The sequence below is a fragment of the Hydra vulgaris genome, chromosome 13, assembly GCF_038396675.1.
Source record: "Hydra vulgaris chromosome 13, alternate assembly HydraT2T_AEP".
Classification (NCBI taxonomy): domain Eukaryota; kingdom Metazoa; phylum Cnidaria; class Hydrozoa; order Anthoathecata; family Hydridae; genus Hydra; species Hydra vulgaris.
In genome coordinates, this window is record NC_088932.1 from 25,824,531 (window position 1) to 25,844,731 (window position 20,201).

General features: G+C 28.1%; 1 protein-coding gene across 2 annotated transcripts in view; it reads left to right on the forward strand.

Annotated features, from left to right (window-relative positions):
• Positions 1–1,810: 1,810 nt before the first annotated feature.
• Positions 1,811–20,201, forward strand: part of LOC101237189 (proprotein convertase subtilisin/kexin type 6) — a 104,499-nt gene continuing 86,108 nt past the window's right edge. Inside the window, exons 1-3 of one of the 2 annotated variants that reach the window (XM_065816459.1) lie at positions 1,811–2,230; positions 17,604–17,702; positions 18,228–18,317. In XM_065816459.1, the coding sequence (XP_065672531.1) occupies positions 2,009–2,230; positions 17,604–17,702; positions 18,228–18,317 (411 nt within the window). In that variant the 5' untranslated portion in view covers positions 1,811–2,008. The remainder of the gene's footprint in view (positions 2,231–17,603; positions 17,703–18,227; positions 18,318–20,201) is intronic. The other variant, XM_065816460.1, reaches the window with a different exon arrangement.

Below are 20,201 nucleotides of genomic sequence, written 5' to 3' on the forward strand. Positions count from 1 at the left end.
GCTTGAGATTTCACTTACTTATTAATTAGTGAAGGGAAAACAACAAGCATTTTCATTTTGCAAATTTTTTTTTTTTTTTTACATTGATGTATTTAATTTTTTTTGTTTTTTTTTGTTTTAGGTGCTCCAAGAAGACCGAACGGTTATGCTTCATAGCACCACGGAAGAGGATTTAAATAAGAATTTCACGCCTTCTTCCTTAACAATGGCGCAAAACTTGTAGCAAATACCCTTATATCGATTTTTTACTTATAATCTCCCATTATCAAGATCACTATCATTCATCAATCAAAATCAAATTCTTAATCAAATATCATTTTTTTATTTTTTTACTTGTCAGGAACAAACAGAAAAATACTATTTTTATCTACTTTTTTTTTAATGGATAATGTGTGTAAGTGTGTGTGTGTGTGTTTGTGTGTGATAGCGTGTGTGTTTGTGTGTATGTGTATGTGTGTGTGAGTAAAATTGCAATATTAATGAAATAATAAAAGTTTTTTATACATAAATCGTAAAATAACTATAAGAAATTGATTTATTTAAAGCTCTTCATAACACAGCGATGAAAAAGTTTCTATTTATGAAAATCTATCAACAATGTCAGTTGATCACTAGTTCTAATCTATACCAATCCTCTAATACAATAGCGTAAACCTTTTTGCCAGAAATAAAAGATCTAACCTGTAGATTGCATTATAAGATTAAAGGATTTCTTTTAATATTAATAAGGTTAAAGAATTTTTTTTTAGACTAGGGTTTAAATATATACATTGAGAAAATAAAACTCCCCCTCAAAACGTTAATAAAACATATTGTGAAACGGTTATACATAACTGAAATACGTTGGAAACCTTTGACTGTTTTAATTGAAAACATTAAATACTTGCGAAAAAATAAGCTGCAGCAACTTATTTAGCATTTCATTGATATAGCTGTACCCAAAACTGCACAGCTATACCCAAATGTTACTTATGCTTCTTAAAAATTTATATTTACAAAATGTATAGCTCTGAAAATTTTTTAAATTTAAAAAAATTCTTAAGCAAAACGTAATAAGCTAATAAAGTACTAAAAAAAGGCTCTCCCCTACTCTCCCCTTCTATCCCCCCTACTCTCCCCTAATAAAAAAAGTTTTATGATCCCCTGTTTTTTTTTACTCATCTCTTTTTCTTCTATTAGAGTTTGTAATGTAGTGTATCAAATATAATTCAGGCATAATTATTTTATATGACCATGTTTTGCCGAAAATTTAGGCCCTAATTTGTGGAATATTTTAGCAAAAGTTCCTCATATGAATGAAAGTTTGGAGGCTACAAGTTTCCTCAAGGTTACTTAACTCAAATAACAAAAAAACCTGATCCCTGTATTTCAAATAATAAATACATATTTATCAAAGGATTAATAATTTTTTTCTGCTAGGTTGTCGCGAATACACATTGTGCACTGCCTGGAGCGTTCCTTAAATTTGCTTTCAAAACTAAAAAAGAGAAACATAATAGGCAAAACCTTAAGTTAAAATTTTAAAAGTCTTTTCATTTATTAATGTTGATAAACTAAAATCGAATATTGTATTAAATTTTTCAAAATGGTTAAAGTCATGGAGGAGATAGAATATAGTTTTAATTTAAAGTTACCACTCAATACTGGCCCTACTTGCTATAGACATATTGAGTAATTTTTGAGACCATTTTGATGTAATTTTTGTTATTGGTTCCCAAATATTTTGAATATTATGCATTTACCATTCATTTAAGGAGTGTGTAATTCTTTGCAATGCAGCTATTATATCTGATATCATATTACATAAAACAGTATTTTAGCGTCAAAAATATTTTATGTCAATATGTTGAAAGATAATATTTGAAAAAAACAACAAATATTTTTAATGGATAGAAAAATATATGTACTATATACTATTTTAAATATATGTTTTTAAGAAACTACAAAAACAGAAGTTTACAAGGGTATAATCTGTTAATGCAAGAAGCGTGATTTTTTTAAAACTAGAATGCATGTTAGTTTTCATACGCTTACTTTAATAATTGCTACATTTATGTTACTAATATTGCCAGACCCTTCATATGCTTTAAAAAAAAAGAATTCAAGAAGCAAAAAGGATAAAAATCCACCAAAATCTGTATTTATAAATACTTGGGCAGTTGTTGTAAATGGAAATGATACAATGGCAACGAAAGTAGCGGGAGAAAACGGGTTCATAAACCTGGGAAAAGTACGTATTATTTTTCACTAACATTTTCATCTTGTTCCTTGATGTTGTTGTTGATTTATAATATCCCTAATATCATTTGAATTTAACAATTAACATAGTAGGTTTGATGTTATTAACCTTCATTTTTGATAAAGAATAGTTACTCTACTTAGGTAACACTACGTTGATTAGTAAAGCTGTGAATTAAGCTAAGCAAAAAAATTATTACATTAACCATACTGTTTTATTTAAGCTTTTTTAAAGTTTTTCAATTTGTTTTTTTTTTCTCTTTTTCTTCTTTTTCTTGGTCGGCTATTAAAACGATTTGTTGCGTCGTATTACCGCAACGTACGCTGGACGTTACCTGTCGTTTAAAAGTAACTAAAAGTAATAAACTTCTTTTAATTTATCGAAAAAAAATAAACCTCATATCTTTTATCGATATGTCAAAAAAAACATCATGCAATTTATTGGTATGTCAATGCAAGTATAGAAACAAATATATTTATTTTTAAAAGTGTAGAAAGAAATACTGAGTATATTTATTTAAAAAAATTATTCGTGAAAAAGTTATTTAAAAAAATTATTCGTGAAAAAGTGCGTAAAGTGTATAACAAAAAAGTCATTATAAATAAAAAAAGTAATATGATTAAGTTTTGCAGTTTTTATTGTTTAAAAATATAGTATTGACTTTTATTTGAAATAAACATTTATGCAGAGAATCTTATAAATATGCTGAGAATCTTATAATTATGCAAAGTAGTTTATAAAACTAGCTCAAGTTGTATCTACATTTTAAATGAAGGAATTTCACTTTATATATATGCGTTATTCAATTAATAAAAAAAAAGTTTGAATTTAACTAGACCTAATAACTTTTACGCAATAAAAACGTTCAAGCGACGTTCACAAGAATACTTCAATTTTAAAAAGATGATTACGTTCAAGTGACGCTTTTTTGAAGTGGCGCATTTTTAGGAGTTTAAAATACTTACATCGATGCGGCGCTTTTACAGATGTCTAAAATATTTAATGGTTAAGTACTTTCACCGGAGACAATAATGTTTTTTATATTTCATTAAAACTCATCTAAAAAATACTTTTTTATAAAATTTTTTTACGAACTTTTTGTTAAGTTCTATAATCTTGTAAATGTAAACCGTTAACCGGGTTATCCTTTGAATAGCGGGGTAATTTTGAATACAAATATTTTTTTTTTCAAGTTGTAACTATGACAAAAATTTATATGAAACTGTTCAAACCTTGAACATTAAAGTATTAAAAATAGTTTTTTTGATTATTTAAAGTTTTACTTTGTTTATTGGTTATTATTGTTCCTTAAACAATGATTTCAATATTTCGGATGTTTTTCTCAAAAAAATCTTTGCTATTAAATTTTCATATTTGATTAATATACCTAATTTTTTATGTAAACTAATAACTTTTTATTGGTTAAAGATATTTTTTTTTACAATATTTAAAAAAATAATTCGTTTAATACTTTAATTCACTGGTTTTAAAACTAGTGTTTGCGAATGAGGTATGATCAGGTGGTATCGGATACATATTTGGAGGGTTTTTCTGGACAACTTAATACATTTACATATTAAAAATGAGCAACTTTTTTTATATAAATTTCTAATGATTAAATTTTTTATAAAACATTTCATGTAATACTCAAACCTATAATAGTAATTCATTTAATTCTAATAAAAAGACCTTTTGAAAAGAGTGTTTAAAATTAAAAAAAGTGCTTTTAAAGTGTTTATTTTCATAATAAAAATTTAATAGATAAATGTTTATACTTTTAAAAAAGTCTATTGACACTTTGTTTTCTATAAGTACATGGGCACAGTACAATTTTTCCTTAAGTGTCCGGGGCTAATTATTTTCCATACTATAGAATAGCATCCCATTATGAGATTTTTACTCTCATAAAATATTTTGCGGCAAAATGTATTTTTACTACTAAACCACGTACTTAGTGAATACTTTTTAAACGTTTTTAAACGTTTTAATTACTGCTGTTTCTTGAAAAGCAATAAAAAAAGCGCCTATTTAAACAAAAATATTGAAACTTTCGAAATTTATTAATGCAGTGGCATATATATTGTTAAAATTATCAAATGAAGATAATGTCAAAACTGAACCAATTATCAAAGAAGTTGAATCAAGCTGCACATAAAATAAGACTCAACCACAGTTGTTAGTCCTTAGCCTTGGCTTTGCCTTAAGGCCAAAAATTGAGGTCTTGGCATTGAAAATTTTGGCCTTCTCTTTGATTGTTTTGGCCTTGACCTTAAAAAGAAATATATACTTTCTTTTTGATTTGGTTGAATTTTACCCGTTACATTGGTCTATTTTTACAAAATGTTGTTTTATTGTCACAGCACTTGCTACTTACAGTTTTGTTTTAATTAGCCTTGAAGGAAGGCAAAAATTTAAGTCTTTGGTCTTGAAAATGTTTGCGTAGGCCTTAGCTTTGAAACTCTTAATCTTGGTCTTGACCTTAAAACTCTTGTCTTTGTCCTTGTAACTTTTGGCCTTGGTTTTGGCCTTGACCTTGGTACTTTTGGCCTTGTTAACAACTCTGGACTCAACATGAAAGCAGTGTAAATGTTTCAAATGAAAGAATAGCAAAATGTGCAACTTTTGATATGAGAAGATTAATTGCAGAAAAGTTTGAAATTATTAGGAAACAATGTAACCATATGGGTAACAAAATACAGGCTGAAACAACTAGATATTTGAATATACCAACTTGAATCCATATTTGTAAAACTAAAATGCTTGGAGATGCGGCATGGGCAACTGATGCAGAGATAATTGGATGTGCTTCATTTATGGAGGTAGATATCACTGATCAACAAATAAAACTTTATTGTGCATATCTTGTTAACTAGGTGGTTTTTTAAAACAAATTAAATATGCTGATTTCAAATATGCAAACCATTTTTCACCATCACATCAAGTTGTAAAGATATTTGGGCTCAAATTTTTAGTATTTAAGTTAAAGTCCCTAATATTGTCGAAAAAAAAGTTATTTAAAAGTATGTCAACCTGGGTCTCAAAAGAAGCGTATTTTCATAGAGATTTTAGAAAACATAAATATTTTTTCTTAAAATTTATTGACAAAAAAATTATGTAAAAAAATGCTAAAGACTCTTAAAAAAATTTCAACAATAATACAAAATGTTATTCAGCAATAATACAAAAAATACTTATTTTTATTACAAATGAATAACATTTTTAAAATCTCTATGAAAATACGCTTCTTTTGAGACCCAGGTTGACGTACTTTTGAATAACTTTTTTTCGACAATTTTCGACTTTACCTTAAATACTAAAGATTTGAACCCAAATATCTTTACAACTTGACGTGATGGTGAAAAATGGTTTGCATATTTGAAATCAGCATATTTAATTTGTTTTAAAAAACCACCTAGTTAACAAGATATGCAGAATAAAATTTTAGTTGTTGATCAGTGTATTCAAGTATACAGCAAATATGGAGCGAAAACAAAATGGATGACCTACCCATGCAGTTTACGGCTTAATAAGTTAAGTGATTATTCTATATTTCTAGACAACTCAACTGGAATCCACTTTGATGCTGTGATTAACAGTTGAAAATCTAGTGCATTTATTTATGTATTTATTTCACAAACTTTATATATTGCTGTTTAATTTAAATTATTCTATTTTTGTTTTCGCTCCTTATTAACTGTGTATATATATATGGATATCTACCCGCCATAACTGAAGCACATCCTATAATAACCTCGTCAGTTCCATATATTTTTATATACGTTTATATATTTTCGTTCTATGGAGTTTCTAAGAGTTAGGTTAAAGCGTCGGCGACATTTCTTTTATTAATAATACCTAACATTTTATCAATTGATTTAATCGCAACAAAAATTTTGTTCATATTAAACGGAGTCGCTTCTTTAATGCTTTTCAAAAAGTCACAATTTTTAAAACGTTAAAAAATATTGTCAAAATACAACAAAGTCATAAAATACATTTTGGCGCAAAATATTTTATGGGAGTAAAAATCTCATAACAAGAGTAAAAATTTAATATGAGATTTATTCTGGGAGTGAAAATTTAATATGCGATTTTTACTTGGGAGTAAAAAAACGCTCTGGGTGAATAAAATTGTAAACCGGGTGTAAAATTAAAACTTATGGAAATGTAATAATAAATTACGAAACATGTTAAGAATAAAAAATATCGTGTTACTTTTAAAAATATTTACTCATTTAATGCTGTTACGACGTTCAAGATAAAAATATTTTTGTGACATTTGTGAAGACGTTTTTGTAAAATGGGGGTTGAACCGTATGATATCGCGTTTAAAATTTTTTGGGGTATTTTTTGTTTGATTTGACATTTAAGGGAGAAGTTCTTGTATCCGTTATTTTTTAGTGCTTGTTCATATCGTTTTTGGATTGATTGAATATAACTTCGTTTGAGAAATTTGGCGTATATAAATTTGGCGTATATAAAGCTTAGAACATTTTGAAGTACATAAATGTTTGATAATTTGCTATGGATAATTAGAAGATGTGTTGATGTTTTGAAGATTAACGTTGGGTTTTTTTGAAAGGCTTATGGGTGCTTTGGGCTGAAGTAAAGGTGATATCAAGGAAGATTTGAAATCCTATATCTTTAAACTTTTGGATTACGGTTTTTCGAACTCGTTCCTGTCTTGTCCGTTAGAATTACGTATTATCAACAAGCGGTCATCACGGTATAGCCCTATATCGGTTTTTATAATTATAATGGTTAGTTCCTTGAGTATGTAGTATTTATCCCTACGAGTTCACAAATTTCGGCGCCATCGTAGCTGCTCATTGTTACATCAAAACTTTCATGATTCAGTTTTTTTATTCACGTGTTATTGTTGTAGTAAAGTAGGGATCTTCAGCTGTGCTTTATAATTCTACGTTGTTTTGCTAAAGAAACGGCTTTATTAAATATTTCGGTGGTTATAAATGGGTAAAATTCATTTATGTCGAATTGGAAGCAATTATTTTTATCTGCGATGCCATTAAACCAATTAATAACTTTGGTAGTGTTTTCCATAGGTTTACTTGTAGGCTATTTCTTAAGTTTTTGTTAGTGATGTTTAAATTTTTTTCGCTTATTTTTGAAAATGATTTCACTTTTTGAACTTTATGAGCCTAATAAGAATTTTTGCTATTTATATATATTTAAATTTAACATTTTATATATATCTATAAATTATTAAATTTATATATATATATATATATATATATATATATATATATATATATATATATATATATATATATATATATATATATATATATATATATATATATTTGAGATTATGACTTCAATGTGGTACCAGAAAAGAAGGTATACCCAATAAAAGATATTTAAGGTTGTTAAAGTGGTCATTATAAGGGAGATAAAAGTATTTAAGAAATTGCTTTGCTATAAACGCACATAGATTTCTATCCAAAGTATATATAAGTAGTCAGTTAAACATTGAACACAACCATTGTTTTTTCTCTTTTAACAAACAAAAAATATTTGAATTGCAACTTATCTTCCAGGCGCTAATACATTTTCTTTAAATACCATTTGTATTATGAAAAGTGCTAAATAAAAAATCATGCTGGATGTTAAAGGAAATTGTTTTAACGTTAAAAATATTTTTTGTAACCAATTTAGATATTATTTTAAATAACCAATTTAAATCAAGTATTTTTTTTTTGGATTCAGTACTATTTTACTTGACAAGCTTTGGTCCAACATTTGTGTTGTTAGTTTTAAGCTTCTATTATGTAACTACACAATCACCCGTGAATGACCCAATATTGCTTGCGACGATGGCATAATTACTGCATAATTGTTGTAAACGGCCTGTCATTAAAATTATCTATAGATCAGTACTCTGTCACCGACATTAGCACAAAACCATTTACTATTGATGACTTGCTACTGTTGGCCGATGATCGTTTAATCCTTAGATTATTCAGGCAAGTATATAAAAACGGATATTTTTAGGTGAAAAGTAATGGATTTACTAAAACCAAAAACAATAGTTGCCAAAACAATTCCGGTGACAATTATTAATAGATAATAATTTAAATCGCATTGGCATACGGAAATTTGTCAGAATTTCGCTACGATTTGTGTATTTTGAGGCTAGAAATTAATGTATCACATTATTATGGTTTTTGTTAAATGTTTTACGCTAATGAAATGTTGTTGTATTGATTTTATTTTATTTTTTTTTCAAGAAGAAATTATGGTCTTGAAACAGAACACCACAAAAATAAATTTAGTGAAAACTCATTTGTTGCCACTTTCCTTGCTGGTGTTGTTTTTTTAATATCAGAGCAGGAATTAAACTTTTATATGAAATTGATACAGAGTCTGCGCTCTAACAACTGCTAAATTTTGCAATTTATATAAGTTTGTAAAAAAAATCCACCCTGTATGTTATATTTCTTTTTTTACCGGATACAGGCTGTGTATTCGGTAAAAAAAAAGAGATTTTATAAATAGAATTAAAATCTTTTAACTCTTATGGTTTGTATAAAATTTTATGTTATAAATGTTGAGCGTTTGAAGTATTTCACCCATGTTTTGTTACTAACGAAAAAATCTGCTGTCACTAACAAAGTAATTACTAACGAGCTGACGTTACTTGTTGTAACAAACTAGAAAATTGTTAGTACTAACAAAAACAATTTTTTTTGTTTAAAACAAAGAATTAAGCAAATAAATCAGATATACTATTATTATTACTATTGTTATTGTTATTGATATAATTGTTATGATTATTATTGATACTAATTAATATTATTGTTATTATTAGCGCTATTATTAATTTTATTGTTACACCTTTTGTTTGTTTTATCATGATAAAGTTTATAAATGTCTAAATATCATTTAAAAACGTAATATTGGGCTTGTCCTGATCAAATATTTGTATTTAACGCGTTTTCAGCTTTAATTATGCTTGTTTTATTTGTATACTCGATACTAGACTTTTTCGAAGTTTTTTTACTATTCACATTTTACTTTTATGAAAAAAGCTTAGAACATTTAAATATTGTGGAGTTACTTGATTCCAAATATGAAAGGAATATTAATTATGGTTTTTAGGAGAAACCAATAGATAAAAGTTTAAAAAAATACATAAAGAGGATTTCGTCATTAAAAAAAATGAATATCAAGCTTACTCCTATAATCATTGGTCAAAATTTAAGCTTTGTTTGAATAAACATACACTAGCGATAATATAGGCCTAACAATTATAAAGGAAAATCATATTCAAGATTGGTTGTCTGTTTTATTAATTAAACAAGTTGACTTTTTACCAAGATTATAATATAATGTTATTATAATAAAAAACAACCTTTTGTTTATTTATATAAAAAAACTTACTTAGAAGATCAGGAATTAAACGGAGATCAGGAACCAAAATTGTATCAAAAACCTTTGAATCAAAAACTATATTGACTTTCTTTGACAGATATTGTAATTTGTAAACAGTTTGAATGATAAGCTCTATCTTTTCCAGATCTTGCTAATAAACTATATTGTAACAAAGACCTAAAAAATGTGTGATTCCAATAGAAACGTCAATAATGGATTTCTATGCATCCAATATTGACGTTTGTATCATTACTAAAGTTAAGAAAATTAATTTAATGACTCATACTTTCCCAGAAAGTTCCAATAGGACTTAAATTTAGTGAGAAAAGTACAATTCATTAGATTTAAATAGAATTTGAATTTTTTCAGAAACCCACGTTATTTCAAGATATTTTAATTCAATTTAAGGTATACCCGTTGTTTTAGAAAAACTACCCGGGTTACCCAGGTTTGAGTCAATTGATATTTTTAGCAAGGCAATTTTATAGGTTATTTTAGAGGCAATAAATATAAAACCATTGTTAAAATTGTTACTGTAATCAGGGAGAGGTGTGACGTAACTGTTTTTTGCCAACTAGAGCTTAAAAAAAAAAAGTGTTCTCGGCTAACATTTACCAACTGCCAGCTAAGGGTCCAATCTTGCCAACTCCAGAGCCCAAATTTGCCAAATAATTTCCGTAGAGAATAAGACACCTCTCCCTCAGGGACAGTCCTGACTGTAACTATGGGAACACGGGGCAATATAACGAACGTTTCGGAAAACGCCTATTTCTTAATCAAAAAATGTTTCAAAAAATAAAACTTGGTTTAGAAGTGATAAAAAATCATTATGCGTCACTGATGTATTAAAAAAACTCTAAAGATTGAAAATAGGAAAAACTGATTTACGGATAAACATACGTAATACTTAAACCGAAGTTAACTTAAATCATTATCTTACCCCGCATATGATGTTAACTTAAATTGTTATCTTACCCCGCATATGGGGCAAGATGGCAATTTAAGTTAACAAAGTTTAAGATTTAAAAAAAAGATAACTCTGTAAAACTATAAACGCGGCAAAAACCATGATCACAAATACTAGTTTATAAAAAAAGTAATAGAAAAAGTGGTCTAACTTTAAAACTAATAAATTATACATTTATATAGGGCTATGCAAAAAAAACAAAACAAAAACACACTAAGTAATCAGTTTGTAGCAAATTCCAATGCAACAAAGTATTATTATTGTCAAACAAATTCGTAATAAAATATTGACTAGACAACACAAAAATAACAAACAGTACACGTAAATTTTTATTTAACTTATAGACCATAAATTAAATTACACAAAGCCTCACAGGATTTATGTATATATCCAGTCATAGATAATTTCACAGTACCATCATGAAATTTTTTGAGTTTTATCAATTTTTTTTCGAAAATCTAATGTTAAATATTTTCATTAACTATTTTATTCTTGGTTTTTTTGAATCATCTTCGAAACTATTTGTAATGGCTGTTTTTTTAAGCTGGTCTTTTTTTCTTTTAACAGCTTTCTTTGTATTTTTTATTTTTTTTTATTTTTATTGTTTCTTAAGTTCAGCTACTTGAACTGCAGCAAAGGCGAACTTGTTGTCACTTCTGCTCGTTTAAAAGGCAAACTTGTTGTCATTTCTGCTCGTTTAAAAGGCGAACTTGTTGTCACTTCTGCTCGTTTAAAAGACGAACTTGTTGTCACTTCTGCTTGTTTATACTTTTGCTTACGGCTTGAATTATTTGTAACCCTAAAAGCAACAAGGTAAGGTTTAATATTTTTGGGTGATACAATTTTTACCACTTCCTGAAACTCTAGCTGGGTTCTAACAATACTTATAGATATAAGACTTCAATGGAATGCAAATGAATTCCACTGAATACACTTTGGTTATCTGTTTACAAATGGCAACAATAAAGACTCTTTTTTGTTTAATGGTATGTTCGATACTGATGAAAATTTTTCAAGCTCTAGCTCCAACTGTGATGTTGACTGTTATTGATGATTACAGTTTTCTGAGACAAAAATATTATAGATAATATCTTAATAAGTGACCAAAATTAAGATAATTTTGCGATTGAGTTCTTATAAAACCATTTCTTTTACCTCTACTGTAGGCGGACTTAGCTGCCTTGGTAACCAATTTAACTACTCTCTCACAATTTTGGGTATGTTATGAATATAAAGGAAGCTCAAAGGGAGAAACTTTCAATGTTATCAGAACAGAGTACAAAAAGTTTATTCTTAGGATGAGTCCACCTGGATCCATTTTTTTGATAAGGTTTAGAGGCTTCTTTAACCTTATCATCTTGCTTCTGACTTCAGCAAGGAGCCTTAAGATTTCTACATTCTCAGGATTAAGATCGTGCTTGCTCATATATAGAAGCAAGCATATAATGCCCATCGATTGTGAGACAATCTACCACATTTAAGAGCTGTTTCTTCAATTATTTTGAAAATAGATCTATAACAGCTATCATCTTATTAATATTAAGTTTACTTGAATATTAACTAGCACAAAATATTTTAAAAATTAGGATTAATTAATATTATAAATAGCCATTATGTGAGCTGTTTTTTCACAAAAATAAATTATACCATTCAACTCAGGATTTATAAATATTTAGGAAAAATGACGCACTGAATTAAAACTAGAACATGCATAAATATGATATACCCTACTGTTTAGGTTGTCTCCATATATAATAAGCATATCTGAGGGGAGGGTAAAAATTAGCATGATAAACATTAAGCAAAGTTTCATGACTAACTCTATGACGGGTTTAAGCTAAAATGTCGTTAGATCTGTTGGTTTCAACTTCTTATAGATACGATGCACTAGATAAATTAGAGTCTGTTTTAATTCCAAGGTAATTAATAGAGTTAAAATAATTTATTTTCTACCCAATTAATCTGAAATTTATTGTTTAAACTTTTTTTTGAAGAAATTTAAATATAATATTCGGTTTCTTTTAGAATTAAGGGACATTTTGTTGAAGCGGAGCCATTGAACAATATTGGCTGCATCTTGATATGCTTTTGTTAAGTTTTTTAAGTGATTTGTTAATTAGGAACAAGTTGGTCTTATCCGCAAAGTGTTAAGCAGTATAAAATTTAGGTGAAACAGTCCAAGTATTGATAAAAATAAGAAAAAGTAACGGTCCTTTTGCCTTGCGGAACACCATTTAAATATTTGGCTAATTTTGAGTTGATACCATTAATTAAAATAATTTTTTTTCTATTACAAAGATAAGAGAAAAACCAGAAAAAAAGAACACCTTTAACGTCGTAGTGTTGAGGTGTATCTGCATTGGTGTTTTAAAAGGCATTTATGTTTCTCAAAAAATTTTAGAATCTGTGGAACACTGCTTTTTCAAATAGTTTACTTAAAATGGATATATTAGCAACACTGACATGATCTAAGATTGTTTTTACTTAAAATGGATATATTAGCAACACTGGTATGATCTAAGATGATATTTTATATTAGCAACACTGGTATGATCTAAGATGATATTTTATATTAGCAACACTGGTATGATCTAAGATGATATTTTATATTAGCAACACTGGTATGATCTAAGATAATATTTTATATTTCTACTTGTTTAGTAGTTGTCAATACTTACTTTTTCTACTTGTTTAGTAGTTGTCAATACTTTATATTGATTTTGAGACTTATTATGACTACTATTAGTAAAAGGTTTTATGTTTATAGACTCATTTATGTTACCATTTTCTTTTATGTGAAGTTTCTAGTTAATATCAGAAATTTCTCGGATAAAAAAACTGTAAAAGTTTAGATTGAATGACTTCTTGTCATCTTAACTGCTTGTCATTTTAACTGCAGTTAACTATTATTTATTGCTCTCATTTATGCCCAACTTATTTATGTGCTTAGTCATAAAGCTGCTCTTCATCACTATTTTCTTTTCTTTGTTCTTGTTTATTGCTCTCATTTATGTCCAGCTTATTTATGTGCTCATTTATGTGCGCTATCACTGCGCCACGACATGAGCAGTCGTGGTGCAATGGTAGCGCACTTGCCTCAGAAACAAAAAATTCGTGGTTCAAACCTTACTGAGCAAGTTTTGCGACATTGGTTTGGAAGGAGGCGTGAACTTCTAATTAAATCCGCGGTGCTCTGTGATAGACCGTTAGGACTTCGTGAAATTAAATAAAAAAAACCGGTGGTGTAGTGGTTAGACTCATGGCTTCAGAACTGAAGGTCCGTGGTTTTAAGCCTACTCTGACAATATATGCATTACTGGTAAAGAAGGAGGCATGGACTTCCTGAATAAATGCTATTCGGCAGTGCTCTGTGATAAGAGCGTTAGGATTTCTTGAAGCACCTAATTAACTAAAAAAAAAAGATGCTCTTCCTCAATATCTCCTTTCCTTTGTTCTTGCTTATTGCTCTCATTTATGTCCAGCTTATGCTTCAAATCAATTGTCAAGACTAGCTTGCTGTTACACATCTGCATGAATAGAAAATAGTTTACAGAAGAATGTTGACTAACGCAAGCAAAAAGAATATCCTCGATGGTATGTGGTGACATCTTAGAATTTCCTTCCAAAACCTTTATCAAAAAGTTTTTTATTGTTCAGTCAGTGCCCCGAAAGAATTTGCAAAGATTGGAATAAGCGCGAACCAGCACAAGTAACGCACTTATGCCAGCTTTTGCTTATTTTTTCGGCGCACATTTACCACACATATGCCAACTTATTTACCAATCCACACATATGCCAATTCGCACTTTTGCCAATGTTTGCAAATTCTTTCGGCGCATTTGCATTGACACCAGTTCGCACTTATACCAGTTTTTGCAAATGCTTTGCACTTAACCCGATACGCACTTATGCTGCTAGGTTTGCAAATTCTTTCTGCGCATTTATGCCGCAGTTACGCCACTCCACTACTTTGCACTTATGCCTGCCCACTTAGGGGCGTTCTTAAATTACGTTAAGCAATTTTAAACCGTTTTTGAACTCCCCTCCCCCCCCCCCCCCCGTTCCTCGTCACAAAATCGTAACACTTTAGTAGCAAGTTTTGTATGGACCGTCACAAAACCACTAATCCTCCCTTAGAGTCAAACGTAATTTATGGACGACCCCTTATAAAATTCGTGGAAGATGATAGAATCAAAAACCTATTCCGACGTTTGAAGTTTTGTGTAAATTAATGACCGGAATATAACAAAATAAGTGTTCGCCATGATTTTTAAACACTTTTAACACAAACTATTTTTTGAACTTATTGCCTGGCCAAACCGAAACTATTAGTCGATGTATATACACACCCTGCATGTTCTACCTATTTAGTCAGTCGATGTATGAACACTCCCTGAACGTTCTACCTATTTGGTTAGTCGATGTATGTACACTCCTTGCATGTTTTACCTATTTAAGTCAGTCGATGTATATACATTTCCTGCATGTTCTACCTATTTAGTCAGTTGATGTAAGTACACACCCTGCCTGTTCTACATGTTTAAGTCAGTCTATGTGCGCACACATCTTAATTTTTAAAATAAATAAAATTTTATAAACCAGATAACTTTTTATTAACAACAATCATAGACATTACGCATAAAACTAGAACTAAATACTTTAAAATATAACTTTAAGGTACACACAAAAATATAAATATGTGTTTCGTTGGTTGTTTTTTGGAGGACTTGGAGTTTACGTGCGTTAATCTAACATCAAAAAATGCAGCTTCTCACTTCCTCCAAAATCCTTTAGCTTTTATATCCAATCTAGCTTCGTCGCTTGTATTGGCAGTTTTGAAATGAAATTTTTCATTTTTCAGCGGAATTAAATGTGGCTCCACTTAAGTAAATGTGGCTCTATGCTTAAGTAAATTATGTATATAAATATATAGTTTATTTTTTACGCTACGCAATTATTAAAAAACATTGATTTATATCAATTTACACTAAACTTCAAACGTCGGAATAAGTTTTTGATTATATCGAAATTCGTATTTCGTAATATTCGTATACAGAAATTTCTGAGAATTAACAAACGTCATTGTTTGTGAACTGTTTAACCGCTTAAGACATTTATGTTAATGCTAAAAAACATTAGCTTGTGAATTGTTCGCTTTCAGCGAACAATTTAAATTTCAAATTGTTTTTCAGCGAACAATTTGAATTTCTTTCTCTAAAAAAATTTAAATTGTTCGCTTTCAGCGAACAATTCACGAACGAATTCATTCTTGACATGAGACATAAGACATGTTTCTCATGTCGTAAAAATTTATTTCAGATCACCCAAAACAAACTAAAACATTTTGATATCTTATCCTTTTTCTTCTAATATTTTGATAACGATATGTATTTTAATTGTAAAAGCAGTTTTTTAGAAATATAATAACCAGCAATTAAAGGTTAAAATAGGTTCAGCTGAATAATATAACTTAAAGTAGAATGCTTACGATAAACTGATCAGTCTATTGTAAGCATTCTACTTTAAGTTATATTATATTATAGTATAACATATACTATAAGGCCTAAATTTTAAGCCTTATAACATATGTTATACTATAAGGCTTGAACTTATACTTATAGTATAAGTTCAAGTTAAAACAGACTGAAGCTATTTTAGCAGTTTTTTAGAAAAGCAGTTTTTTAGAAAGAAAAAAAAACCAGTAGTTAAAAGTTAAAATAGCATCTGTTAGTATTTTAAGCCTTATAGTTTATAATTGGCAGAAGATCTTTTAACTTTTAATTACTAGCTTTTTTTTTTTTAAAAAAAAAAAAAAAACTGCTTTTATAATAGTACAAGTTAACTTGATACTATTATTATATATATTTATAAAAGCTAGTAATTAAAAGTTAAAATATCTTCTGTCAATTATAAACTATTATTAATAGTATTAAGTTAACTTGTACTATTATAAAAGCAGTTTTTTTTAAAAAAAAGCTAGTAATTAAAAGCTAAAATATCTTCTGTCAATTATAAACTATAAGGCTTAAAATATTAACAGATGCTGTTTTAACTTTTAATTACTGGTTATTTTTTTTTCTAAAAAACTGCTTTTCTAAAAAAATAATAGTAAGTTTCATAATAGTAAATTAATATAATAGTATTATATTAACTTACTATTATGAAAGCAATTATTTAGAAAGAAAAAAAGAATCAGTAAATAAATGTGAAAATAGTTTCTGTCAATATTTTAATAGTATTATTAATATTATAAGTTATACTATAGTAATAGTATAAGCTATACTTTTATAATAATATAAATACACACACACACAAACACACACACACACACACACGCACACACACACACACACACACACACACACACATACACACACACACACACACACACACACACACACACACACACACACACACACATATATTATAAAATTTTGCTTAAGATAATTTGACATTTAATTTTTGATTTAAATTGATAGGTTGGCATAATTTTTTTTAAAATAACATTAAGAAGTCGTTAAATATTCAAGGGTCAGTATATTCAAATATTCAAGGGTACCCTTTGAATCATTTCTTATTTTTAAATTTTTTAAATTTAGTGTTATTTTATTTTATAAAACAAATCTAAGGTTGTAACAGGAATGATCTCAAAAAAAGTAATTTTTTGCCCACTCTATTATATATTATATAAAAGAATTACTCTGTTATCTCCAATGTCTGGCCTATTTCTTTGTAGTTTAAGTTTCAGAATATTTTTATTTAACTTTTGTAATGGACATATTTTGTATAAGCTAATTTTCTGATCGCATTCTAAATATTTCATGAAAAACATTTACAACTTAAATGATACAATAATGCTAAATTCAGAGTTATTCAAAGTATTTGAGAATTATATTTAACAAATAAAAAGAAGCTGTAGTATATGTTTGAGTTTTTTAGCTTTAGTCTATGAAAAAAAGTTAAATTATAAATAACTAAAAAACTTATGTATTCTTATTTATTTAGGTATTTGAAAATGTTTACCAGTTCATTCATCGAGGAATCCCAAAAAGGTTAAAGCGTGCATCCTTTTCGAAAACTATACATCTTAACAAAGACAAAAGAGTAAGTACAATTTTTAAAATTTTTCTAGAGAAAGAAATTCAAATTGATTCTAAATGTTCACATTTTTTTTGAATAATATTCCTAGGTGTTATATTGGAATTTTATTTCATTCATTTTCATGTTATACTTGTTTGCTGTTTGATTTTAGCAGCATAAAACACAAAAGTTAATAATCAGTAGCAAAAATATTTCTCAAAAATATATTGCTGACTGTTTTTTAATTTTTTTAAATTTTATATAAACAATCATTGCTACTTGTTAATGTTAATGAAATAAAATTAAAATAATCTCTCTTTTTTTTAATTTAAATTTTGCTTAAAAACTATTTGAAAATAGTTTTTACGCAAATAACTATAATTTTGCTATAATTTTTATCATTTCTTGAAAAACAATAAAAATTTCTGTTTTTATTTCTGTTATGTTGTAGTAACAGAATCGTAATAAAGGTACTAGTTCAGATATTCAGAATTAAAGTGAGACACAATGCCAGATAACAATGAAGTATAATGCTAAAAAATATTTTAGGTTGCTTGGGCTCAGCAGCAAGAGTTAAAGATTCGAGTAAAAAGATCAATATCTTTTAATGATGTTTGGTGGCGAAAGCAATGGTATCTGGTAATCTAACTATAATTATTAATTTATAGTAATTTTTATATATGGAAATTTTTATAAAACTTAAACTGTTTAAATTGACAAAAGCATTATTTTAGGCTTTTTGAATTACTTATTTACTTCTGCTGAATTAATTAAGACAAAAAAAAACTCTTATCACAGAGTACTAAGAAGGTAATGTCTTCTTCTTACCAATGACACGAAATTTGCCCAGAGCTTGCATTGAACCCTGGATCTCTTGCTTCAGAAGCAAGAGCTCTAACCATTGCGCCACAGCTGCTTTATAAAGTTATATGTATATAAATACATAAAATAAAACGAAAGATAATAAGTGAAAACAAATAAAGTGCACATATATAAACTGATTTTTATTATTTATTTATTTGATTTACTTTGTAAGTAAGTCCACATAAGTTTTATTGTTATTGTTATCTATTATTATTTGTAATCAAATGTTATTTTATATATAAATATGAATAAAATCTGCAGTAAAAGAAATAAGGAAGTGACACAGTAACTGGAAATTTTAATTACAAAAGTTACTGTGAGTAAATTTCCTTTGAGTTAAAAAAAAAGTGGTAACAAATAAAGTTTAAATTTTTTTGTTTTTTATGTTATTTTTTTTTCAACTAAATAATTAGATTTAGCCATATGTAGCAGAAACTTCAGAAATTAACTTAAAGCCATAGGCATAGAGAATTCTTCATACAATGTCTGATCAGAAAGCAATTAAGCTCTTTTGGTTTAGGAAGTTGTTTAACAAAATTTTTTTTATGGATATAACTCCTTCTATTATAATATTTTAATTGAATATTGAGATCTTCATTATAAAGTATAAATTTTTTTTTTTTGCATGAGGTTTTTAATTTTTTTGTAAAGTGACAATAATGAAAGAATAATGAAAAAAGTATAAGTTTCTTTTGCTATAATAAAATATCTTTTGCATCTAAATAGTACCTACTCAAACCAAAATCGTTAGTTAAGGTGTGCACTGCAGTCCCTTGCATGCATGGCATCATCAATAGTGTTTTATGCTAACCTAAGTATGCAAACATATTTGCAATACAACTTACAAGTTTTTAAGTCATGAAAACCAAATTAATCCACCAGCAATATTAAGCTTACAATTTTTTCATTGCTGCATTTCATTTTTGACAATTATTTATTAATGGCAAATGTTTTTATAATTATTTGGGTTGTTAAAATTTTTCCTGACAACTTTCCTGACAACCCAAATCATTTACCTTCTCTACTCGACTTAAGTCTTGTTTCCGATCCTAGTCAGTGCTCAGTTTCTCCACATTCACCCTTAGGTTCTTCTGATCACAGTTTGATCTCTCTAAAAATATCTCATTTTTCTTCATCACCTGAATCCCCCTATTATTAAACCTCTTACAACTACATTAAAGCTGACTGAGATCCTTTCCGTGATTTTCTTTGTGATGGCCCTTAGGTAGAAATCTTTCGTCTTCCTGTCGACAAATGTGCTTCTTACATAACTTCGTGGATTCAGGCTGAAATGGAATCTTTTATTCCCTCTTGACGATTCCAGGTCAAGCCTCACTCTCCTCCATGGTTTTCCTCACACTGTGCTGCTGCGATTGGCAATTGAAACCATTACTTCCATATTTATCAGCAAAACAATTCTCCAGAAAACAGACGTATGTTTATTACTGCTAAAAACAATTGTAAAAAGGTTTTGTCTAACGTCAAAACTCACTATTCTCAGGTCATGAAATCTCGTATCTCATCTCAAAAATTAGGCTCTCTTAACTTCTAGAAAATCTTTAATAATATCAATAATAAGGGCAAATCTATAATTCCACCTCTCTTATATGGTTCAGACTTTGTCACCTCACCTAAAGACAAAGCCGAACTGTTTGCTAA